The following is a 26,708-nucleotide window of genomic DNA, read 5'->3' as shown; positions in this document are numbered from 1 at the left end:
AAATCTTATTTGATCAGTACCTATGACACTAGTCTGTAATTCCATGTTCACTCCCCAGCTGGAAATCCCTACTTGTGTCAAAAAAAATTGAGCATGTAAATCCACAGCTCTACATTTATGTTAGGGCCTCTGGGTAGAGGAAAGAGGTCATATTCATAGGACCGAGTACCTCACTCATTGATATAACTTTGACACACTATAAACTCTTTAAGGACTGGGAACAAGTCTTATCTCTCTCTGATCTTCCGCTGTATCTAACAAAGATCTTTACATAGTCCATGTGGTAAATGATAAGGATGGTTTTGTTGCATGTTTATATAATGTTAGGTGACCCTGAACAATTAAAACTATTTCTCTACTAGCAGCCTCCACATAATGGGTAAATATGGTGAGTCTTGAAAAGAACCCCTTACACACAGTTAAGTCTTTTCTGGAAAAAGGGATGTCACACTTGGATTCTCTCACTGGGGCACAAATAAGATACTTTGGTAATTATTTGTCTTGCCTGCTTTAGCCACTGATTGCCCAATACTTTCTCCCTGTAGCAATTTCTCAAATTCTTCACTGCCATGCTTTAGTTATATATATGTACACAGACTTTAGAAAACTGGAATGTAATTGATTCGCATTTGTATTTATCTAAATGTTAGTAAAAATGTCTTTGGAAAGAGTAGTTGGGAAAATGAATTGATGGCCTGTACCACAGTTCACACATTCCATAGAACTCAGGGATCCAAATTCTAATAGGAAACATAGGCATGGTCCCCATCATGGGGTTGACAAAGAGGATTGCTTGGTTTCTGATGTACTGTGCTCCTCTAGAAAGTTTTGTGGAACCAGCCAATAAGTGAACAGAACAGTGACTTTTGGTGAACATTTTTAGGTAGCGATGACTGAGTTTAAAATAAAAGTTTGAGTTTACAGGAATCAATTTATCTGGAACAGAGGAATCTTTTCTGAAGTTGGTAAATCATGCCAGAGTTTGGCTCTTCCCATGCAGGGCTTAAAGGGGGTGGGGGGGACAGAATGTCAATTTCCTAGATGTGGTTAACTGTGTATCATCAGGAGGGAAATGAACTTGTCATTGACTTCATCTAGCCAAATACAACTAACTGATGGAATTTTTCCACTTTTCAGTGTCTTGGAGTAATTCCCTTCTCCTAAGTTCACCCATGCCAGTAAATAGGTACCTTAAAAAAAAAAAATTAACAGTGCGAGAATACTTAGTAGGTACGTAAGTAAGCACCCTCTGAGAAAAACAAATGTCGCAGCCTATGGCAGTGAGTCATTCCTAATTCACATTAGGATTAAATAAGCATGAAAATCAAAGTCCATTCCGTACATAATTACTGCCCTAACAAAATGGAGTGTGAATCAAAATCAAGTTGTACGTGTCTCCATTGTATCTAAGGGAAGTACTTGTTTAAAATGATTAAAACTTATTTAAGGCAAGTTAATCTGTGCAAACAGCAGGGCGAACGTAAGCAACAGGGTTGGGGCCACCAAGCCAGGGTACTAACAGCCCAGCAGGTTGGCGGTCGTAGTGTGGGGTTAGGCGGTGTTCTTTTAGCCACAGCCGTCCAAGCGGTGCCACAGGCAACACTAAGTTTTCAGAAGAAAATTTCTTCATGGCTCTTTCCTTATTTAGTACTCCAAGGTGCTGGCTATCTGGGAAGCTGACCCCCTTCAGCCCACAGCGCTCTCTCCGGGTCTCCTCTGAGTGCCTGTTAATTCTTAAGAAGTCAGCCATCAGACATTTACGAAGTGCTTACAGCATCGCAGGCACTGTGCAGGGTCCTGCACAGATGAAGTGGTGAACTTGACTGGGTCCCTTTGTCCCCTTCTAGTGCCCAGTGGGGGAGACAGGCAAACAGGCATTCACATTTCGTTGTCACGAATACTGTGGCAGGGGAGGTCCAGATACCTTGGCACCTCTTAGGAAGAGCAGTGAACCTAATTGGAGGAGCCCATGAAAGCTTCTTGCAGGAAGTGATGGGTGGTGACCAGTGAGGAGCGGAGAAGAGTGTTACAGGCAGAGAAAACAGTTTCTGCAAAAACCTGAACATGAACACTCAATATTTATACCTTTTACTTCACGTTTCTTGACACTTAAATCTATACTTCCCATTTTAGTGTCAGATTAAAAGCTTTTTTCCCAGTGGAAACTCTTTCTTTAGTGACCTTGGGTCTCCCGCACAGAAGCTGCCACGGAGCCTGGTGTTTGGTAAGAGTTTGACAAATGTGAGCTCCCTTCCCTCTTGCCTGGAGCACTCACACTGGAGGCTGAATACTGCTGCCGCAGCCTCTTGCAGGAGCTGGTGGGGAAGAGCGGAAAGAGCAGAGAGGCCGGCAGGCCCTGGACCAGGGAGAGGGCACCACTGAGGACAGACAGGGCGAGGTGAGGAAAGCTCCGGATGGTGAAGACACACCTCACTCATTTGTAGTTTTTTTGTTTTTTGTTTTGAATTTTATTTTATTTTTTTATACAGCAGGTTCTTATTAGTAATCTATTTACACATATTAGTGTATATATGTCAATTCCAGTCTCCCAACTCATCACAGTTTTCTTAAGGCCCAGCATTAATAGACTTACTCTAGGGCTTCCCTGGTGGCGCAGTGGTTGAGAGTCCGCCTGCCGATGCAGGGGACACGGGTTCGTGCCCCGGTCCGGAAAGATCCCACATGCCGCGGAGCGGCTGGGCCTGTGAGCCGTGGCCGCTGAGCCTGTGCGTCCGGAGCCTGTGCTCCGCAACGGGAGAGGCCACGACAGTGAGAGGCCCATGTACCGCAAAAAAAAAAAAAAAAAAAAAGACTTACCCTAGATGAGCTCCTTTGAAATATGGATGTTGTCATTGAGCTTTAAAAACTAGAGTCCGTTTGTGTTATTTTAAGCCTCCAGACCCTTAGCCTAGGAGTTGAAGGGCAAAGTGTGGAAAAAGCAAGGGTTCAGGGCCAGAAAGCGTACAGACTGGGGCCTTCCCAGTAGCTCTGCTGCTGCTTCAGTTTCGATTCGTTATTGAGCTTTCAGGTTTGTTCAGTTCAAACTCATTGATCCTTGCCCTTAAACAGTTCATCATTGATATTTTCTTCCCATATTGCTAATCTAGTAACCCTAGATTCTTAATCTCTTAATACAGTGTCCTGCACGATGATTCCTCTAGGTTTTAATAATATCCCTTATTTTGAACTTCGAGGAGAAACAGCTGTATAGACTTTTTTTTTTTTTTTTTAAGGGAAGAGAGCTTCTGGGTCATGTCAACATACACCGAGTAGCTATTATTTGCCCCGACCTTCTCTTAGAGCATGGAGACCAATGCATTTGGTATTGTTTGTCCTCATTGCTCTTCTCAGTATTGGTCTCTGCTCCCAACCAGTGCTGTGCACAGAGTAGGTGGTCAACAGGCAGTTGTGAACGTATGGTGGCCGGCAGGGCCTCTCTACTCTCAAAATACACTGGCCTAGCTCCTGAGATAGTTCCAAGTTTGTAAGCCTTTGACAACGAGCAGCTGTCCTCACGGGCAGCCTGTGTGAGTGAAGGGTTTTTAGATTGGCCTGGGACTGGGAGGGTTAGTCAGGGGTCTTAGTAATAAGCATGGCTCTGGCTAACTTGTACAGAAAAGGAATTTGCTGGACAGAGAAGGGGTAGGTCACAGATACAACAGGCAAGCTGGAAAATCATGGGGAAAATGGGCAGGGGCCAAGGAGGCCGGACACAGCCAGGCCTCTTAGACGTGACCACGGCACACCCCAGCGTGGGCAGATCACAGCCCCTTCACCTTTGTGCCCTTGCCTCAGGAGTCACAGGAGTATCGAAATGGCCATGTGTGAGTGCCCCGTGTCCCTCCACGATTCACACCCGAGGCACCTTGCCCATCCACCCATAACAAGTCAGCTACAGTGGCGAATTAAGACAGGATCTGAGCAACAAGAGCACAGCCTCCATCCTACAATTCCTATTTATATTTCCTCATTCTGCTTTCCCCTTCTGTTGGTGGCGGTGGTGGTTTGCCACTGTGTTGCTCCCTTACAGTGTCACTTAAATGTAGTCAGTCTAAAAAAAAAAACCAGCAGACATTCGCATCTGTTTGTGTGGCAGACGGTCATTTTTTGGTCAGTTAGAGAGGAACAAGAAACTAGTGGTTTGAATGATCAGGTTTGGAAATTGCTCATGAAGGGGAATTGGAACTAATATTAGTCAAGCGCCCACCCTGTGCCAGGAACTATGATGAGTTCTTCACATATTATCTTATTTAAGCATGACAGTAAGCCTTTGAAATGAGTTACTGTTATCCCCATTTTACAGGCAAGGGGCCTGAGGCTCAGTGAGGATCACTCACTGTCCTCACATCTTGTTGATAATAAGTCAGAGCCAGAGTAATCTTCAAACTCACATCTGTGAGACATCACAGTCTCTCCTGCTCGGTCTCCGGTTCTCTTACTAATCCTTACGTGGTATCACAGAGAGTCCCTGTTTTGGTGAATGTCCCCTAATCCTTATGTCACTGGTCTTTAACCAGTTTTCCAAGGGCCCCAAATCTAGATCATTGGTAGACCATTAAAAATAAGATTGACAAGCCAATGAAATGTCATTATTGGGAAGTCAGGGCTGGATGACCACACACGCAAAGACCTTCTGGTCTGGAAATTTGGGTGGGTGATCCGGAAGTGAGAGCATGAGAGAACAACCAGGGTGTCTGGTTTACTGACTTCTCCTGGCACGTGCACTGGAGCAGGCAGTATGGACCTGGGGAGGATGTGGACGGTGGAGCGGATGTGGCTCCTTCTTCGGGGAGCTTACAGCTTCTCAGGAGCTCCTTTAGTGCACATGGTCTCCACCAGCCAGTGGAGACACACGTGGTTAGGATTTTGCTCTGCAAGGTGCAAGTCTTGGTTCCCACCCCCACCTTGCTTCTAGGCAAGATATTTACCCTCTATAAGTCTCAGTTTTGTCATCCATAAAATGGGAGTGATGGTAGTCCCATTTCAGAGAATTTGGAAGAGAATTAAATAAGATCATCTACGTGAGGTGCAGCCTGGTGTCTTTAGGGTTTTCTCCTGGCTCCACCTGCAGATGGCAGAAGCCAAGTCTTAGAATTCTGTCTCTTGAAAGTCATTTCACAAAGGCCCAGGCACTTAGAAGGTGCTCAATAAATACTTGTCACTTAATGGAAAAGAAACAAGGACATGGACCAGAGTTCATCTCAGCTTAAATGCTCATAGCACTTTTCATTTCTTAACATACTATTTATTGTTATGTTAATTGATGGCCAATTTCCACATTAGAATGTAAGCTCCATGAGGGCAGGGCAGGGAATTTGTTTCCTCTATGCCAAGAACAGTACATGTTACACAGTAGTTGTTCAGTAAATATTTGAATGCCTGAATAAATGGTCTTTTCTATGAAAGGGAACTAAGCTGGCTAGAAACCTGTGGGCAGCCTCTGCCCTGGAACCTCCTGAGCCCTGGGCGGACCATCCCACTGTCCCACAGGGACTCCAGCCATCCTTGCGTTCTTGCTGGAGGCCATCCATGGGAAGCGGCCTGTGCCTTCCTCTGGCCCCAGCTCCAGCCAACTCACCTGTTGGGCCCAGGGCAGAGCTTTCCAGATTGGCAACTGCTCAGTTTGATGTTGTAAGACTCACTGAGAATTGCTGCCATTTGGATTTATGATTTTAATTGTTTTATAGTTTATACTTATGCCCTGCAGTAATTTTCCATTAAATCAGAACATTTACGTTTCAAAAAAGAGCTGATGTGGTTCTGGGTATATATACATATATCTTAACAGCTAATCTCTGGCAATAAAAACTGACAGTTCTCAACAGATGAGGAAATTAGCATTCGTTTAATTAACTTCTGTTTGAAGCTGTTAGTGCATGAATATAGTGATTTTCTTTTTTTTAGCCTGATAAGATGACAGATTTTGCATTTGTATACTCTGAAAGTTCAAGAGTAATTGTTGTTTCTATCCCTGTTTAGCATGAACCAGTAGGTAAAAATAAGTTGCAAAATCGGGAGGCGACCAATAACTCCAAATATAGTCTAAGAAGTCACATAAACTTCTACTGATTTTATGTAAAACATATGCTATATGTACATATATTATACTATATATGCATATAATATATAGAATATAACTACATATACCCAAATAATCACACCAAATATTCGTCATATATATTAATCCAACTAGAAGCTTTACCATAGACATACTTTATTGCATGTGTGTATATAAGCAACACGACTCCCAACATCTCTCTCTATATATGGTATGTATTAATCCTACTGTATATTTATTATATATATGTGCAGTTGACCCTTGAACAACACAGTGGTTAGGGGAGCCAACCTTCCATGCAAAAATCCATGTATAACTTAGTCAGCCCTTCGCACCCACGGATTCAACCAACCATGGAGTGTGTAGTACTGTAGTACATATTTATTGGAAAAGAGTCCATGTATAAGTGGACCCATGCACTTCAAACGCATGTTGTTCAAGGGCCAATTGTACTTCATTATAAATACCTTATTATATACACAATAAAGTATCTAGTATGATTAATATATGAGAGAAAGAGATTGAGAGTTATATGTTGCCTGGGCTCATTCTCATGCTACATGTTAACTACTTGTGGCATACATACTTCATTATATATATATTTATATGTGTAAATATATATTCACTGCAGGGCAACACGTAACTCTCAATATCTCTCTATATATCAGTGTCTCTCTATATATTAATTTGGTATTCTCTATACTAACCATAATATTGATATATATTTTATTACATATGTAATAAAGTACATATACAATAATATATACTGATGTATGCATGTAATAAAGTATATAGCATGACTAATATGACATAGAAATGTACATATAAAGAGAGATGTTGAGAGTTACATATTGCCTGGGCACATCCTACAGCACGTTAGCCACCTTTTTAGTTTTCGCTAAAGTTTCCGTTTTTGCCACAGCACTTGCTAAAAAAAAATTCACAAATCTTGATTTCTTTATTGCAGAATAGAGTATTTGGAGGACTTGTTTGTCATAGATCTGAATCCCCAACACATTGCACATTCCTGTGTTTAATTTGGTCAAAGCACTTGCATTCTGTTTGAGAACTATTCCTCTCCCAGACCTCCCCACTGTCTCCACTGCGTTGAGGTCATTCATTGGCCCACTGGCTGACCCCACGCACTGGCTTCATTAAGAAACCAATTAAAATATGTACCCTGAATAGGTAGAAATTGCCACTTACCATGGATCCTCAGGGTACCTCAAGAATAGAAAGCTATAACTGCTAACTCTGAGGGTCTGCTGTGCTCTGTGTGTGTACCCCATGCCCTCAGTACACTTCCATGACCTTGATTGTAATTGAAAGAGACTTTGTTCAAAAGCCAGGTATCACTTTTTCCCAAGGCAGTGATGGACCAACCTTTTATAAGTACCTCCCTCCATTGAATGTAACTTACTACTATTTCATCCACAGCTATGGCCAAACAACCTGCTCTACTGTGAGGATACATTCTGCTGGTGATCTCCAGCCAAGTCAGGGAATAAGCAGCACTCTGAATTTTAGCTGATAGACATCAGGAAAATCCAAATCCTGCTCCAGGAATGGTCCTAGGGTTAAAAAAAAAAAAAGCAGCTGACTCAAGCTGGACTCAGAGGCAGGGATAAGGAGGTGACCACTAGGAGAGCCCTGGAGGGGACCTCAGCCCCCTCCAGGCAGGATTTGAGAAGTGGTATTGAGGCTGTGCCCCCTGCCCCATCTCCTTCACCAGCTCTCCAGAGTCTTCTGACCAGTCGTGCAGGTTCCTGGGGGAAGTTGCGTACCAAGCCATAAATGCCTACCTTAGCTTAATGACATTGAACAGATTTGCAGGTCATTCAGAAGGGCTTGTAGTTTGGGGGAGAGTGAGTTTTAAAGGGAAGGGAGTAAAGAAATATCCTGAGTACCCCTTCAGATGGCGCAGTAGGTAGGGAGTGCCAGGGAGGACAGCCAGAAGGCAGTGGGCCTGGTGGAGTGGAGAGAGGGACCCGGGAAGCCGGGCTGTTGTTGAGCTGGGGCGCCAGTGCACCCACTCACCTGGAGGGGGCGGGGGAGGAGGGGAAGCTGCTAGGTCCTTCTTGGTTGGAGACTGGAAGGCTTCTGGAAAACACAGCGCTCCAGTGGGTTTTTTCTGAATGGGGATTCTTCCTATGTGGAGACGAGACCGTCTTATACAAAGACATGTCTCCCAGTGTCACTTGCACAATTAGTGCTTTATTTTTTCCCCTGAGTGGAATTCTGGAAATTCCTTCTCTTTTTCCCATTGACAGGTTTGGCATTTTCTTTTCTTTACTAAAGCTGTTCACCGGGCCAGCCCTGGTACATGATACCTCTATTGATCTGGCAAGTCATTTCTTGAAATGTAAAATTTATTATTATTATTATCACTACAATTATTATTATTATTTCTAAATTGGAATCACAAAGCGTAAAGAGAAAATATCAATAAATATAAATAAAGCCAAGGGACTCTACCTCCTGGGCCTCAGTTGGATAAAAAGAACTCTGAGCTACTGAATCACCAAACTTGAGACCCCTCAGCCTCACGGCAGTGACTGGCCCTGCCCTTTGGTTGAGATTGTCCCTCCTCCTTGGGCCTCCTGGGCATCCAGGCTTGTGAGTTTCCTCTCTGATGGTTTCGTTGCAAGTCCCACCCATTAAACGTTGGGCTTGCTCACAGACCAGTCTTAGCTTTCTTCTCTTCTCACACTATACTATCTATCTTCTCCGAAAATCGCACCCACACTCATTCTTTCTCCAGCCCAAACCTTCATATATCATCACCTGGCCATCACGTGCAGTTAGATGTCGCCAAGGCATCTCAGACTCAGCATATGCAAATTGAACTACTGGTCGACCCCTGCCCTCACTCCACAACCTGGACCTCACCAGCACATAGTAGGTGCCCCGTAAATATTTATCAGGTGGAGCATTGGAGGTACTCTTAGCTCTAATCGTATTTGTTTCATAAACTCCACCAGATGTGTCCTCCCTGATGAAAGAGAGGAAGGTTTCACAGGTCCTTGCCTCATCCTCATGGACCTGTGCATCCCCCTCGACCTGAGCCGACGAACACACGTGTGGCATGAACACACCGTGTACCTGTCCCTAGTGGCATGTGTGCCTACATGCACGCGCGTTCACATCCCTGATCAGCTGAAAAGCGCCACTTGGTCTCAAAGCAAATACCTTCTGTGGCCAAATTAAACAAATATAAATGTACAACTTCTTTCTTTAAGAATAATAAAATCTGTTTTCTGTCCTTTAGAGGTCAGTCCATTTTCAGCTCCCTGGCCTTGCCGGAGGCCTCTGATATCCTCCAAGTAACTTGGGTGACCCCCGCTTTGCAGGAAGACGTGCTTTCCCTACATCCCCCTCAACTTGTCGGGGTTACATTTGCGTCTCCTCAGCTCTTTATCTGGGCTGGGCTGACCTGCAAGGGGCTGACCACTCTCTTAGCACGTGGCTTCTTGCGTGGCTGCACACGGAAGCCCTATACTTTCTGGTTCTGGCAGCTTGTCGTACTGGCAAAGGAGCTTGAGGAGTAGTTTTCTGGCCTTCCTGTCTGGGAATTAGGGCCCTGCCTAGGGTTCCATAGTCCACTTCCGCCAGGCTCCAGGCACGCCCCCAGAAAGGTTACTCTTGGTCCTTTAGCTGGAGTGGCCCTTTCTGTGATGACAGAGTGCTGGCTGGGTTCCGAGCTGCAAATCGCTGGGCCCAGAAAAGGCGAGACCGGCAGCCCTTGCCTTCTAAGGGCAGTGGTGGTGTCCTGTTTGTCCTTCTGGTGTAGAACTTACCATCCCAAGTATTCCGGACTCATTCACGTTCACTTCTCCCTTGAGCACAGGGACTGTGTCCTCTGTCAGCGTCCTCCTAGCACCAAAGCAGACCCTGAGTGGCAACTCAGTAAGTATTGTGCAGCATTATGTAGTAGGGCCAAGTAGGCAACGGATGTATTAGGAGTTGTAGTCATGCCATTAACTAGACTGTCATTAGAATGGACTTAATACAGATCCTGCTCATTAGCTCATCCAGGCACTCAGCAAACATGGAGTGCCAGGGGCTTCGCAGGGCTCTGGGGACCGAGATGCAAACACGAAGACATAGTTCTCGTGGAGCTCACGTGAGGGAAGCCGTAAACTCAAGGGCATAAACAAGCAAAGTAATTACAAATTGTGATCACTGCTGCAAAGGAAATGACCCTGGTTACTGAGAATACAGGAAGGGTCGGGGGCGGGTGGTGGTGGAACACTTTAGACAGGGTGGCCAAGAAAGGCGTCTTTGAGGAAAGGAAATGGAGGCAGAGACTCAGATGGCAAGGAGTCTGTTTTCCAGGGAAAGGGAACAGCGATGTGGCAAAGGTCTCAAGGCAGGAAAGTGCTCGGTGAGCTTGAGGAACTGTCAGACACCCCTGTGGCTGGACAAAGGGGAAGGTGACTCCAAGTGAGATGGGGAAGGGCCAGCCCCAGGGCCAGAGTAAGGCACTCAGATGCTACTCTGACTGCCGTGGAAGTTGCTGGGGTCAAAAAGGGGTTCTTCCTGAGTATAACCAGAGGATGGATTGGAAGGTGCAAGAGAACATCAGATTCAGCTGCCTCTGATGGTTTGGACGTTAGTTTTAATATTTTTTAATAATAGTATGTTTTAGTAGTTCCGTACATTATCTGAAAATAAGGTCATCTGGCTGGAGGGGCCATGATCCACAAATTCACTTCTCTACTCCCTCATTCCTTTGACCAACAGGTATTGAGAAGCTAGGATGCTTCAGGCACTGGGGGCATTCCCAGGCCCCGCCCCCATGGCGTGGGCCATTGTGGAAGACAGATACTCCCAGTGGGGCCTGGGTTTGCCAAGACATTGAGGCAGGAGACAGCCTCACACATCTGGGAACCACCCCCAGTCCCCAGGTTTGGATTGTGAGGGGGTGGGGTGAGGGATGAGGCTAAAAGGCCAGGCTGGTGGAGACCACACAGGGTCTTGCGCACCATGTTAGGAAGCGAGTTCATGGGGCGCCCTGGAAGAATGCAAGCAGGAGGAGAGCGTCATCTGATTTACATTTTGTATAAAAACGCCTGCTGGCAAAGGTTTGCTCCAAAGTGGAAAGGGAAACATTTGGTGTCCAACAGCTAGGACTGCAAGTTCAAGCTTCATGTACTCCAGCTGCCTTGGCTTCCCAGGGTCTTAGACGAGAAGGATCCTTGGGGATTAATTTATCCAGCCATCATATCTCATATTTGAAGACAGTAAAGCTCAGAAAAGCAGCTTGCTTGAGGTCGCCATTGTCCTTGGTCCTGGTCTGTACGCTGAATCCCAAATAGCCATTTCGAAGCCAAGTTGTTTGATGACCTGGAGAGGAATGAGGGGACTAGGTGTAAGTATCATGGTCAGGGCAGCCCATCCTACTTGCTGGGGACACAAGTCAAGGTCTATTTCCCATCAGTGGAGGTCAGGATATTATCCATGAGTATTAAGGTTAAGGATTTTCTTTCATTACTGTGGGTTAAAAAAAAAAGTAATTGGAAAATCATGCTATCAGATAAGTGATCCTGCAGTGATTCCAAGTCTTAATGCCCAGGTAGAGCCCCAGGCTATGTATTTTGGCCGTGAACAGGGATGCTCTTTCACACCTCAGGTTTCCAGCTGTTGGTGTGGTAGCTTAAAGTCTGCTGTCTTCAGACAAGGGGTCATCTGTTTGGTCAAAACAGCAGTGTCTAGCTTATCAGTTGCATCTTGTAACCATGTTGCTGTGAGTCAAAAGCAACCACCCTCCAAGAGCAACAGTTGTGTTCCCAATCCTGCAAAACAGCAAAAACGTGCTACAGTTTTGGTTTTTTTTTTTCCCTCCCCAAGCAACATAGCAAAGTGATTAAGAACATGGGAGCTGATGTCAGACAGCACGGACTCTGTCACTCGCCACCTGTGTGTTCTGGACCAGGTCAATAACCCGAGACCGTCTTTAAAATGGAGATAATAATAGTCTTACCAGATTCATAGGCTATTTGTGAGATTAAATGAGTTAATGCATATAAAAGATTTACCCCCGAGCCTGGCATGCAAAAGCATTTGAAAAAGAAAAATGGTGGTTATGATTTTGTTCCTAAATGATTGAGCTTTTCCTGTGAAAAGACTTGGAGAAAGATTTCTCTGCAGACTGGCCCAGAGTGAAACATTATCGTCAACTCTCAGGTATCAGCACTGATACGGAGAATTTTGTAATCATTTACCTTGGTTCTGAAAGCAAATTATGCTCTTCTATTTGATGGAGAGGCCGGGGGTACGCTCTCCTAGGCTTCTCGCTTGCCATCCCGTCGTAGGGGTGTAGGGCCTTGAGTGACATGGCCTTCCTGGGAGTGATGGGAGGTGGCTGCCACAGAGAAAGCTGGGAGAAAGGGTGATGGCTCGTCACCAGCATTGGCGACCACCTTGAGGGGAGTCTGACTGCATTGAAGGGGCAAATGGTCTTTCTCTTGAACATACTGTTAAATTTATGGAAGTGTTTGACATCGTCTGCCAGAAGAGCCTGGATTCCCATGTGATTAACCACAGTCGTTTACAAGTCTCCACTACTTGTCCAAAAACAAGCAGAGTTCCTTCATAACCTCGCCCCGAGGGCCTGCTCTCTGGTGATCCAAATACTTGGCATCCCGAGAAGTAATCTTTCTCATCTCTTATCTTCAAGTAAATGGAAGAATTTGCTGTCCTTTCTGTGGCACTCAGGCCTGAGCTTTGTGGAATTAGCCTGCCGGTGGGGTGAGCATACCAGGAAGTGAGGGCATTAAAAAAAAAAAAAAAAAATGGAGCCAGGGTGAAGGAGACAGGAGCATATGGATATCTTCCTTTAGGGCAAGTTTACAAGTCAAGCAAAACGAAATTTTTTTCACTTTTTTCTTGTGTGTGAAGGATCTCATGGGTGTCACCCCTTTGCTGACTGCTCTGTGGTTTACAGAAGAGTTTTCTGGCCCTTATGCTCGGGGAATCTGCCGTCAAATTGGGACACTAAAATTTTACAAATGGCAAAGGGTGAATTTTCAGCTGAGATGGCTGAGGTGCTATGGGAGGGATGGAGGACTTCACCCAGCTTCTGAAGTGCAGGCCCCAGCTCACCTCCCTAGGCTTTATTTCCCTCCAAGTTCTTCTGTAAATTGGGGATGATGCTACTCATTGCCAGGGCTGCGTGGTAAGAGAGATAAGGCATGTGACAGCCTTAAGGTGTGTAAGCCTGGAGCTTAGGGACAGGTTACAGCTGCAACCACAGCAACCCTTCAGGCCCCATTCCCAGCATGGCATCCAGGTCCTGAGAAGTTTGCTAACTAAGGGTCTGGAAGCTGTCACAGCAATCCTGATTAGAAGCACCTGTATTGCCCCACCCCCTACTCCCTACCTCCCACCCAGTTGTTTTCTCCCCTGGGGCTCTAGGTGTTCCCATCAGGTGTCATTCCCCAGGCCCAGTGGAAAGGAATCTGTGATTTTTCTCACTGGACTGGACTGAAAGTTTCAGTCTCTATCTGTGTCTGTCTGTTTCATTTAAGTATCAGTCATCACTTTCTTTCATATATTACAGTTGCATATGCTTCCTATTTTTCATCCCACGGTGTCTCTCTCAGTGGCTTATACACAATAAGAGGTAATAAGTATTTTTCAAATTTTCTAGTGACTTGCCCTCACGTGGCAGGTGTATTTTAAGAAGTGACTGTTAGAGATCCCTGGAGAGGACAGAACTTCTGGGGTAACTGCCATGTCTCAGGCACTGTGCTAGAGCTTTCATGTCAGTTATATCAGTCAACCGTGGCAGTATTCTTCCCATTTTACAGATAAGAAAACTGAGTCCCAATGATATTTTGGACCAGCTGAACATCATCCAGCTTGAAAGTAACCAAGTTAGGATTCAGATTCAGAACTGCCTCACTGCCTATCAGGAAGAGACAAGTTGGGGGACCCCCACCCCCCACCAGCATCTCAGATCAAAACATAGAGGCACCTACAACGTCTTAGACATAGCCATTAAGTGCATAGATAGCCGTGGGGGGCAGGGACGTACAATTCTTAGGAGCCAAAATATGTATTTCAAATTGTCGTGGACACATTTCTAGAGATAGCAATAGCTGATTCCATGTCATGTTAAAAGTAAATTTTTGTTAAAAGCAAAAGTGTAATTTGATCTGCTGCAGATTTCGGCCCATCTGTAACAGATGTCCCTGATATGAAGACCTTCTGTACACCTTACTTATCCTCAGGACAAGACCATTTCTTCCCCAGCTCACAGCAAACTCACTTTAGGGATCTTTGCTTTCACTCACAGATCCCTTTCCCATTTTCCGACCCAATAAAGTAGTGCAGTTGGTCGTAGAAGAAAAGCATTTTTTTTTCCCTCCTTAAAACCAACTGCAAGGTCTCACCCCTACCCCCATAGGTTTTATAGAATGTTTTTTTTAAAGGTATGTTGTTTAGGGAATTTATTTTCTTGGTGCCTTTTGAGTTTCTGGAAGAGATCTGTGCTCCTGCCCCAAGGGAGCCTTGGTCATACCATCCTGCATCTAAATCAGTCCTTCCCTGTCAGCCACTGTGACCTCTTGGCCTCTGTATTCCCCTTCTCACCACGAAGCCTTCCTTATCCAGCCCAAAGGAATTTGGGTCCAATCAGCAGATGGAGATTTCCAGCTCACGGGCCTTCCATTTGCTGTAAGGTGATCACGGGTAGCTGTGTGGAGTCAGCTCAGTGCTGCTTCTTACCAGCCCTGTGACCTTGGGCAAGTGACTTGCCTTGCCTTGGGCAAGTGAGCCTCCATTTCTTCATACGTTTAAAAAGGTGGTTGATGGGACTTCCCTGGTGGCGCAGTGGTTGAGAATCGGCCTGCCGATGCAGGGGACACGGGTTCGTGCCCCGGTCTGGGAAGATCCCACATGCCGCGAAGTGGCTGGGCCTGTGAGCCATGGCCGCTGAGCCTGCGCGTCCGGAGCCTGTGCTCCGCAACGGGAGAGGCCACAGCAGTGAGAGGCCCGCATACCGCAAAAAAAAAAAAAAAAAAAAAAGGTGGTTGATGATAGCAGATGTCAGCAGGGTTGGTGTGTCAGGGTTCTTGTCTCCTAGGATAAAATGGCAGAGGATACTGTAGGCAGTTGCACCCTTTCCTGATAGCCAGTGCATGGCTCCCAAATCCCTGTTTGGCTTAATGATCTGGGTTAGGCCATCTTGGAGCTTTGATCACTGTTAAGACTTATATCAGAGAAGTAGCTGTCTGCCAGAGGTCCTGCAAAGAGACGTTTGGCCATGTCTGGAGCCGTTTCTGGTTGTCACAGCTTGGTTGGGGATTGCTAAGAGCATCTAGTGTGTAGAGACCAGGGATGCTGCTAAACATCCTGTGGTGCACAGGACAGCTCCCCACAACAAAGAGTTATCCAGCCCAAATGCCAGTCCAGCTCCAGTGTGCCAAGGGTGAGAAACCCTGGACCAGAGGGACAGGGCATATGACCCGCTCCTTACCCGCTTCTCTCCAGCCCCCACACAGCCCATTTGGACATCTGGCAGCTCGGGGAGTCAGGGAGGTTCCATGGAAGTTCTCAATCCTCAGCCTAGTGGAGAAAGTACAGTAAGGAAGCCTTCGATCCAGGTGCCATGTGACAGGGGCTATGACAAAGGTATTCTGCCTGAGGACCAAATTCTGGGAGCCCCACCCCCTAAGATCAGGGACTACCAAAGGTGCTCACTCTCACCGTTATTCTTCAGTACTGTTCTCAAGGTTCTAGGCAACACAATCAGAAGAAATAAGTTAGAAATATAATCCCTGAAAAGGAGGAGGTCCAAATGATCACTCATTACAGATGATATAGAAAATCCAGGAGAATCAACTGGAAAAACTCCTTTACAAAAATAAAGATGATTCAGTGTAGCAGCAGGGCACAGAATGGTTAGCAGAAATCAATAGTACAAACGTGTGAAACAAGATAGAAAATGGAATGGAAGGAAAGCTCCTATTTACAATAGGAATGTGAAATATAAAATAATAACTTGGATTATTTAGAAGTAGATTCAGTTGCACTTAACACATGAAACCCAGACAACAGTCCTTTAAATAAAGTACAAGTTTTTCTTTTTCTTATGAATGTTATCTGGAAGTATAGGTAGTCCATTCCTGGGATGTGGTCCTTATCTTTATGGTCGAAGGTGGCTGCTAGGACTCCAGGCATTACATCCTCATTCAGGCAATAGGATAGAGGAAGGAAAGAAGAAGTGGAAAGCTCTTCCTTTCAAGGAGACTTCGACACATCTGATTGGCTAGAACTTAGTCACATAACCCCACCCAGCTCTAAAGAAGGCTTTGAATTCTAGTTTATAGCTGCATCACTATGTGCATGGCTTAAAAGAAATCAACATTCTCTCACTAAGGAGAAAGTGAGAATGAATATTGGGACAACCGGCAGGCTGCCATGAAATATAACAAAAGTGTACTACAAGCTCTATAGGAGAGAACTTTAAAATGCTCCTATAGGACACAGGCAAGATTTGAACAAATGGAAAAACAAACAGTGTTATTGAATAGGAAGACTCAACATCATAGAAAGATCAATTCTCCTTGAGTTAATTTATAACTTTAAACACGTTTCCAATAAAAAACATCACTAGGAATTTTTTTTTAACTAGACAGATGATTCTAAAGTTTGTATGGAAAAATAAATATGCAAGCGTAGCCAGGAAATTTTGAAAAAGAAGAAGGGGACCAGTCCTGCTGGCTATTAAAACATATTTTCAACCTACAATAATTTAAAAAGTATGGTACAGACCAATGTTATAGAGTGAAGGGTACAGAAATAAATCCAAATATATATGGACATTTAATACCAGTATTTATTAAAGGTGGTATTTCAATCAATGAGGAAAAGATGAAGTATTTAACATTGGATTGGGGCAACTTACTAGAAGTCTGGAAACAAAGTTGGATCTATACTTCACACCTTTTATCAGGACAAATTCCAATTATATCAAAGACTTAACGTTTATAAAATGAAAGCATAAAAGTACTAGTGAGAAACCTTGGGAGAATGCTTTTATAACTTTGAAATGGGTAAAACAAAGACTTTCAAATGAAAACATAAACTCCAAAAACCGTAAAATTAAACATCAATTCAGTTACATCAAAAGAAATAAGATTGGCCTGGCAGAAACCAGCATAAGCAATGTCAGAAGTCAAAGAGTAAACTGGGACAAGTATTTGCAATTCTTAGCCCACACAAAGGTTGTTTCCTAATATAGAAAGAACTCCTAACAATCAATAAAAATCAAACACCACCAAAGGAAAATAGGTAACAGTTCACAGAAAAAAAAATACAGATTACTTTTAAATATAAGAAAAAATGCCCAAACTTAACAGAGAAACCTAGGGATATACTGAAATACTATTTTTACCTATCAGGCTACCAGAAACTTGGTAACACACCATGGTAGCAAGCAGGGACTATCATATATGCTTATGGAGATGTAAACTGTTCAACCTCTAAGGAGGGCAGTTTGACAACATTCATCAAAATCCACATTTTTTTACTATTTGACTCAGAAATTTCTAGGATATGTGTACAATTACTTTCATATATGCACAAGATGTCATTATGTACAAACTTAATCACAGCAGCACTATTTATAATAGCACAATATTAGAAGCATCTTAAATGGCCCCCCCAAAATATGGTGGAGTATCATACAGCCATAAAAATGAATTAGGAGACTCTTCATGTGTCGAGACAGAAAGATCTCCAATACAGCCAATATATAAGTAGAAAATATAAGGTATGAATGAGTGCATATAACAAGCTTGCATTCAGTTAAACGGGAGGAAATGAATGTATATTCACATTTTCTTTTTTACGTATAAAGTGTGACCAAGAGGATACACAAGAGGGGAAAGGGGTGTCTGGGGAACAGAGGCAGGAGGGAGAATATTTCCTGTAGGTCCTTTACACTTTGGACTTTATGAACACATGAATGTATTACCTATTGAAAAAGATTGAATAAAACTATTAATAGATCAACTTAATAAATAAAGGCTAGTTACATTGGCTCATAGGGAAAGGGATGTTGCTGTATTTGTTTCCATTATTTAAAAAAAGAAAAAAGGAAAACACCCTACTCCTTAAAAATATGTCCCAGTCCTCAGAAGTGCCCTGGCCTTGTATTTGGGGACTGAGTAGAGAGGGATTGACGTCTAGGCAGGAGGCCCTCTTTGCAAAGCTGTCGGTCCACTAGTTTGACAGCTACCTACTGTGTGCGTGACCATGACCCAAGTGCCAGGGGAACTTTCTCTCAAAAAGAAAAGTCCAGTCACCCTGCCCTGCAGGCTGGGCTTCAGAGCAGGCAAGGCTGGGAAATGATTGTTCCCGACCCTGCTTCCCAGGGAGGCTTAGGGACCCCTAGGGAAGAGACAACACTAAAAGCCGAGAGGTAGAGAAATCTTAGGGCAGGGATGGGAGCTAGAAAGGCAGGGGTCTTGGCACAGCAGTGCTGGTAGGAGAAGGGGAGGGAAATCATGAGGGGACCACCGCCCTCAGCCAGCTGTGCCGCTAGCAGAACTTCGGGGATACCACCTTCTTTCCGCAGGCTCCATCCCCTCTCCCTTGCAGGGAAGGGCATTCTCTCTCCTCTCTCATTCTCCACCTGAGCAAGCATGGCCCTGGGCTTCCCTGAGCGCTCCCATCCCCTGAAACCCCACTCAGGAACTCACTTAGAGCCCGGGACATGACAAATTTGGTCTCTGTGGTATGCGTATTTTTCTTTTTAAAATGAAACTGAAGACGCCCAGAGAAATAAAGTTCCAGTAGCAGCCTTCCTGGCCCCCAGGGGTCTTTCAAGCTGTGCTAATCTTTCCTGTTACAAAAGGAAAGGAACATAAATCACTAACTCTTCCTTGGGACTTGGATTCCCATGGGGAGTTGGAGTTTAGATAAATACAGGCAGTGGAGGGGGACTCCAAGGAAGATGTCAGGCATCATCAACAGGACGGTGGGAAGAAATGCTTTGGCCTGGGGCCTCCCTTCGCCACAGCAGAGGGGCAGCTGCTGCAAAACATGCTCGGCCCTGGTGGCCGCCCTGGGCCTTCAGCAGGAGTGACTTCTCTCTCCAGGGAGCAGAGGGGCAGGGAGCCCAGGGATGGTGTGCACCTGGGCCAGGGCAGGCAGAGAAGAGCAGGAGGTGGGGAGAAACTAGGTGGTCCACCTTCTCTTGCTCTGAGTAGGAGCCCCCCGAGCAGAAGGAAAGGCTGAGCCTGATGGGCCGGAAACACTGAGTCGCAATTTTCAGCACAAGGGCAAGGTTCGAGTTGGCTCAGAATCTTCTGAAATCTATTCCATCCATACAAATGAGAACGAGTCCTTCCTATGACATAACAAAGGCTTTAAAAGAGAGTGCTTGAGCGATGGCATGCGGGGTCCTTTATATTTTGGGGGTTGGTGACTGGCACTGAAAGTCATCCACCACTGAGAAGGCAGGAAGGTAGGGGAGTGTAGCACATGGAGGCAGCGATGCCAGCCTTCAGAGCCAGGGACCTGAGTTCAGGTCACAGTCCCACCAGCACCCTGCCACCTTACGGAGGTCACTTGCCCTCTTCCAGTCTCCCTGTGCTTGTTTCTGACGCCGTCGTGCAGAGTGTGCTCTTCCTCGCTCTCAGGGTTGTTCAGAATACGAATGTGGTTTGTAGACTACCAGGTGCTTTCCGCAGGTTGTCGTTACTATTAGCGTGGGTGTTGCCATGGTGATCATGGTGGGCAAGGGTAGGTCTTGGAAAGGCAACTCTATAGACTGGAGAGCGTGTAAGGGGCCCTAACTCAGCAGGGCCGTGGATCAGCCTCTCAGCCACTCAGACGTTTGCAGGAAACCCGGCTCCCTCTCAGTTTCCTCATGCAGGAGGCGGGTGTTAGGGTATCAAAGACCGGCTACTTTCACACACCTCATCACAGTAACCCTTCACGCCAGCACATGGGCTTACAGACCAGCAAGGTGACTGCACCAGGACCACACCCCAGTAGTGATTGCAACCCAGGCCGCCTGCACCCGAGTCATGCTCCCCTCACTGCTCCCCTACCCCAGCCAGAGCGGAGCCTTGACCACACACGGTGGCCAGGGTAGGGACTCGGGGAGCCCTGGTCCCAAGGGCCCGGGCGCACTCTTCTTTCTGTAGCCCGCAAGCATTTGCTTAGAGCAGCACATTTTATGTGCTTTCTCTTTTCTCAAGAAGTCCCAGCTGTATGAGGAAATGGGGCCACGGGTGCAAGACAGGTTGGCCTTAGAGTGTTTCCTGCCCCACCTTTGCACTCGGGCCTGGATTCCTGACGGTGGCCGGGGTTCAAGTCCAGACGCCAGCAGGCTTGTGAGAAAGGCCCCTCTTGCTCTGTGTGCCGGGCAGTCGGCCTTCTTTGCAAGGCCCCCCCACCCCAGAGTGACTGCTGAGAGAGACCCAGGGTGAGGACCTCCATCTAGGTCTTTATATGGGACAGGTCTGGAATTTGCAGACTTGCTAGGGGAATTCTTATCTAGAACCCTAGATTCTATACAAGGTCTTAGGGGAAACCCAAACTGTAAAATAGGCCATATGGAAGCTGCACTGGCTGAGGCCTGAGAACCACCCAGCCCTATGGGGCCTGGTTATTGCAACCAATGGGCCTTCCTTCCTGCACCCAGACCCTTCCCTTGCTTGGCCTTCTTGCCCCTAAGAGACCGATCTTGCAAATGTGTCGTGCGCGCTTGTGCAGGCTGGGGCTTCAGTTACCCTCGGCCCCTCAGCATGAATTTCAGACCCCCCTTCCTGGCGTTCTGGGCTCTTCGGGTTTGGTTTCAACATGTCTGCCTTGCCTCACCATTTACTGGGACTCAGTTCTCTGGTCTCTTCACTGCCTTTTGCATGTACTGTGTTGGCCTTCCCCTCCCTCCCACCTTTTCTCCTCATGCTCTGTCCAAACCTTACCACTTAGCCAAGCTTCTCTTGAGAGTCAGTTTCCTGGGAGCCCTCCCTGCCTGCGCCAGCCATCAATGGTCTCCCTCCCCGTCTCCCCCAAAACACAGCAGCTTACATAGTCAGTGTCCTGTAAAGCAGCACCTGGTTCTTATGTGGTTTATCTGCTTCATTGGTGCCAATGGGTGTCAGTCTTGTCCCACCACCTGATCCCCATGATTAACTGATAAAGGGAGGGGCCTAAGTTCCTTCTTTCTCTCTTATCAAGATCTGAATAATATGAATTTCAGCATGCAGTAAGTCTTCCGTAAGTGGCTGCCAACTTCTTTAAACCAAAGCAGTGTTGAGACATTCCTGAGGTTACAGAAGCTCCTCCCTCAGGCTGCAATGAATGGGGGGCACTTTGGGGGGTTGGCCGTTGTGGGCAGGAGCCCTGGACTGGGGTTGGTTGTTGGCAGATCAAGCCTCCTTGAAGACTTTCCCTTCTGTAGCAGAGTTCCCTGAGATGTGCATACCTCTCCACCTCAAAAAGGTCATATTGGGATGAGTGAAGCATTAACCGTGTGGTTCTGGCCCATCTTACAGGGATTTGAAACTGGACAACATCCTTCTGGATGCAGAAGGTCATTGCAAGCTGGCCGACTTCGGAATGTGCAAGGAAGGGATTCTGAACGGCGTGACGACCACCACGTTCTGCGGGACTCCTGACTACATCGCTCCCGAGGTGAGACCACGGACAAAGGGCCGCCTCCACCTGTTGCCAGGGCTGAGGCCTGAGTCCATCCCCATAGGCCAGGGTCATCCAGCGGTGCTGGGGAAGGCTCTGGAAAACCAGAATGGATTCCGGGGAGGAGGGAGAAAAGGCAAGGGAAAAGGCTTGCCGATTTCTGCATAAGGAAGTGGTGGTGATGGGGAGATGACGGTGAACTGAGAGTAGCAGGCCATTCCCCAAAGCTGGCCAGGCCCTCCCTGAGCATCCTCTCACCCCAGTCCAGAAGTACCAGCGAAACTAGGACCAAGAGACGTTTGTTGACTTGTATGATTGCTTTCATTTTTTTAATAACCAGAAAAAAGGAGAGCCATTGATAAAGGCAGTGATTAGCTTTATCAGCTATAATTGGCCTACAGTGAAACCAAGAAGTAGTTGCCATTTCTAGTGCAGCAGTGATTCCGCATAGCAGGCACACAGGATTGAGCCGGAAGACGAGAGCGCCTGGGCCTCATTTTAATAGAGATCGGAGATGTTCGTGGTGAGCCTCGCCAATAGGTTGCCTTTCATGGGAGTTGCTTGGGTGTTTTGTTCATCAGAAAGTGTTTGTTTGCCTTCAGTTTCTGCGGGTCAGTCTTGCCTAGACTGAGAGATATCTAGTGTGGTATGATTCAGATTTAAGACACAGTCTGTCATAAATACTTAATAAAAATGGTGCTGAGTGTTCTGACACATGTGAGATGAGAAGGAAGTACCAATCCCCTTTAAGCATTGTCCATGGTGGGTAGGGGTAGCACGGCCAGATTTCATTTCCTTCCGGTGGGCATTGTTTGAGCACCTGCTAGACACAAAGCCATGTGGGGATGAAGAATTGACTAAGACCCTGGTGGCTCTCCTAAAATGACTTTGTGTCTAAAGAGAGTGACAGATAAGTAAACAATGAATTAAGCAGAATAAATAGGTACACAACACAAGACGGTAACCTCAGGGATCGGGGGGGGGGTTCTTAGAGCACCTGGTGGATGAATTGAGTTGTAGAGAATCAGCAGGATTTCCTTTGGTGGTATGAAGTGGGGAGCAGTCCTGAAAACAGCAGGAAGGACTGGAGTGGGCGTGGGGCAGGCAAGGAGGCTCAGTATTCCTGGGCTCTGAATCCTTTAAGGCAGGGCTATGTTTCTAATCTGGGTACTCCCAAGCTCCAGCACACTAGTCAGTCTCTTAGTAATGGTTTGTTGAATGAATAAAGGAATGAGAACTTGTGATACTCCAATATGAGCAAAGACCAGGGGATGAGAATATTCTTGGCCATTTTTAGAAAGGAAGATAGTGTGGCTAGAAGAGAGGATTTCTTAGTGCTCTTAGTAATGAACAAGGTTACGAAAAAGGACCAAGGAAAGTGGCCTTTATTCTGTAGGATCTGTGGACCCACTGAGGGTTTCCCAGCAGAAGGAGGGTCATCATCAGACCTGTCCCAGAAAGAAGACAGGCAACAGCAGTGTAGATCAGAAGCCAGAGGGTCAGGGAAGGACGGTTGAGAGTCTTTCCACAGCCCAGACAAGACACGGGGAGGCCTGAGGAGGGTCATAGAGTAAGGATGGTAATAGGTAAATTCTCACTGGAACCTCCATCTTCTAAAAGATCTGAAGAATAGAGATTTCAGTCTGTCTCTCTAGTATGTTCTCTTAGCAGGGACACTAGGAATTTAACCTCCAAGGAGAAATCATTGCAAGCAAGAGCTCTCGATTGAGACTTGCTTTTTCTACCACCTTCCTCGTTCACTCTTTATCATCAGAATGCTTGGTCCTAGGCCCTCTGAATTGATGCCAGAGTCAAAGGGGTGGCAGCCCAGTGTACTAGTCAAGGACCCGGCCCAAGAGAAACATTCACTTTATGATGAACAAAACACCCACACAGCTTTCACAAAAGGGAATCCATTGGTGAAACTCACAATGAATAACTCCGGTCTCTGTTTAGAGTGGGCCCTAGACACTCTTCCTTCCCATTCTACACTTGTGCCAACTGCAGCATCGCCACTCCACGCGAAGTGAAATCCCTGGTCTTACTGTAGGCAAATTACAGCTGATAAGGGTATCGCTACCTTTATCAAAGGGTCATTGGGAAGATTAAATGAAATCACGCCGCTAAAGCATTCAGCACAGTGCCTGGCCCACGGTAAGTGCTGGGTCAGTGGTGTCTCCGTCACAGTCATCGTGGTCGTTGGGTTGTGCGGTGGGGTGGGAAAAGCACAGTCCTGAGAGTTGAGATTCCAGGCCCGACTTAACCACTAATGCCCCCATGTGATCTTGACCAAGTGGCAAAATGTTTTGGACCCTCAGGTTCCTCATCTTTCAAATGGGAAAATAATTCCTGCCCTACCCACCTCATCAAGCTGTTTTGAGAATCTAATGAGATTAGAGCATGGAAATGCTTCAGAAAGCATAAGCCTGTATTCAAATAGGAGGGGTTGTGAGACACCTGGCTAACCCCGGAACCAGAGACGCGTTCTGAGGCATTAGCTCTGCCCTGGGGCTGTTCTTCCCACGGTGTGCCCTTGGCTGACCTCCATGGCAGCCCCTCTCCTTTCTCCATGCCCAGCCCCCGCTCCCCATCAAATGGCGGCCAGCCCTGGGTAGCGCCTGGCGTCATCAGGCCCAGTGCCCGCTCTTCTACCCCAGCTCTGACCCATCAAGGGGCTGGCTGCTGCACCAGGTGCCCTCCCATGGCATGTGAAGCCTTGCCCTTCTCACCAGCTCCATCCGTGACAAGGCGATTAGGAAACAGATAATTAGGGCCAAGCCTAAGGGGAATTTAAGAAAAGATGCCACCCAAAATAGGAAGGCTCTGGAGGGGCCTGAGGAAGGGTGGGCAGGGCTGCTCTGTGGTTTCCCCAGCGCCATCCTGTCTGAGCACACGCAGGGCCACCTGGAGGCCACCTCCCCACCACACCGAGGAGGCACAGAACCCAGCTTCCTTAGCGCCAAGGCCCTCAGAGCCCAGGAGAGAAGGGGGCATGCCCAGGAAGATACACACGGTGGGCACACCTGGCAGCCAGTCTCCCTGAGTGTTGGAACTGGGCTGGTCACAGGGGTAGATTCAGAAAAATACAGAGCCCCCCCCCCTCTGGTGGCTTATGGATGCCCTGGGGAGACAGCTGACCATGAAAAAAGTAGCTCAGCTGCTGGTAGTATGTGGAAAGTGCCTGCCACATCTTAGGGCAAGGGTCTTGGGGTGTCAGAGGAGAGGAGAAAAGCTGGAGAAATCCGGGAAAGCCTTCTGGAGGAGATGGGTGATGACCATGACCTTGAAGGTGGTACCACGGTGAGCCAGGCTGGGCCGCTGGGTCTTTCAGGGTTGAGGGAGTCTTGGGCTTTGGCTTTCCCTTTGCCTTTGGAACAGAGCAGAGTTACTGGCTCCTCAGTGGAGCCTGTAGCTCTGACCTTACAGATACCCTGTGCTGACCACTGGGCTGAGACCAAAGGCCCTAACCAAGCGGCTTTACCAGCCCCAAATAATTTAAAGTTGGCTGCATTTGCTCACATTCCTTTTCAGTCTAAATTCTGAGGAGTCCTAAAATGTGCATGTTTTTACTGTTTTCAGAATGCTTCTGCCCATCTTTTGATTTAATCCCAAGCAATCTACAACCTCTGGAAGGGCATTTTGAGTAGACCCCAGACAGTCTAGATACTTGGGTTCAGCGTCCTCTTCCATCTTGGAATCTGAGCTGGAGCCTTGCTCTGTAACGAGTTACCTGAGAAGTTACCTGCCTGGGGTGTCCTGCAAGCTGGAATGGCCTTTGCCTACTTGGGGGGGAGTCCTCAAAATACACCCCCCTTGGGTACCTGCACTCCAGCCGTGCTTCTCCACAGCCTTCACCTTTTGGAGTTCTTTATAGAATGACGGCGCTGAGAGCGGCCAGAGATGTCCTCCCGCCCACCCGCCTGTCTCTGGGCAGTACCACGCCTGGTCTTGCTCTGACTGAGCATTATTTCTGCTCTGAGCCAAACACACATCAGTGACCTGCTACATTCTATATAAACGTGGAGACCAAACCTTATAGAAGAAAAACTGGATTTAGTACCACCTTGTAATTATATAGAGCTTTGTAGTTTGCAGTCGATTTTCAAAATCTTCCACCTTAATTAATCTTGTGAGGTTAAGCTGAGAATCTGAGCCTCATCTGATACATGAGGAAGTCAAGTGACTGGCTTGAGATCACCCAGAAATCTAATGCCAGACTTGGAGTGAAACTGGATGCAACCTGGTTGATCTTCCATCTCCTTCCGGCACATGGCCAGTGCTGAAGAAAAATCGGGATGGGGCAGTTACTTGCTTTTCAAAAAGTTCTGCAGCTTCTTGACTCAGAGTAGAATTCCTCTTGTGCACTGACATTCTGATTCTGTTTGTAAAACTGCAGTCCTTACACACCGTTCTGCAGGAAGCCCATGGTGTTGAGTATTCAGCATCCTGTCATACGTGCATGTAACCTAAATGACTTTGACTCCACACACTTGGTCAGAGAGAGAAAAGAGAGGCAGAGAACGTAGATAAGAAAAATGGCCACCGTCAAAGATAAAATGCACCAGACAACCAAGGAGAGGATTTGATTTGAGATCTTGGAATAGGGAGAATGTTTATGGAACACCTCAAATAAAAAGAAGTGGGTCTGGGGCTTCCCTGGTGGCGCAGTGGTTGAGAGTCCGCCTGCCGATGCAGGGGACACGGGTTCGTGCCCCGGTCCGGGAAGATCCCACATGCCGCGGAGCGGCTGGGCCCATGAGCCATGGCCGCTGAGCCTGCGCGTCCGGAGCCTGTGCTCCGCGGCAGGAGAGGCCACAGCAGTGAGAGGCCCGCGTACCGCAAAAAAAAAAAAAAAAAAAAAAAGAAGGGGGTCTGGGGCGTTATAGAGGCAAGAAAACAAGGATTCATCATGGAGCTGTAGGAAAGTCATGGGTCTTTCCTCAGAATATGCAAGAGCATAGTGGTCCTGTATGATTAGAGCACAAATGAG

At 46.7% G+C, this 26,708-nt stretch overlaps 2 protein-coding genes across 2 annotated transcripts in view; one reads left to right on the top strand and one right to left on the bottom strand.

Annotated features, from left to right (window-relative positions):
- ATP6V1E2 (ATPase H+ transporting V1 subunit E2) overlaps positions 1-26,708 on the bottom strand; it is a 438,965-nt gene that overhangs the window by 59,127 nt on the left and 353,130 nt on the right. The gene's annotated exons all lie outside the window — the stretch shown is intronic.
- The window catches only part of PRKCE (protein kinase C epsilon), a 511,185-nt gene that overhangs the window by 453,177 nt on the left and 31,300 nt on the right, over positions 1-26,708 (top strand). The window contains exon 12 of the mRNA XM_060169905.1: positions 21,577-21,715. Within this exon, the coding sequence (XP_060025888.1) occupies positions 21,577-21,715 (139 nt within the window). The remainder of the gene's footprint in view (positions 1-21,576; positions 21,716-26,708) is intronic.

Source organism: Lagenorhynchus albirostris, chromosome 13 (assembly GCF_949774975.1).
Source record: "Lagenorhynchus albirostris chromosome 13, mLagAlb1.1, whole genome shotgun sequence".
Classification (NCBI taxonomy): domain Eukaryota; kingdom Metazoa; phylum Chordata; class Mammalia; order Artiodactyla; family Delphinidae; genus Lagenorhynchus; species Lagenorhynchus albirostris.
The sequence above is the reverse complement of the archived record's forward strand: the minus strand, read 5'-3'. Positions and strand labels throughout refer to the sequence as shown.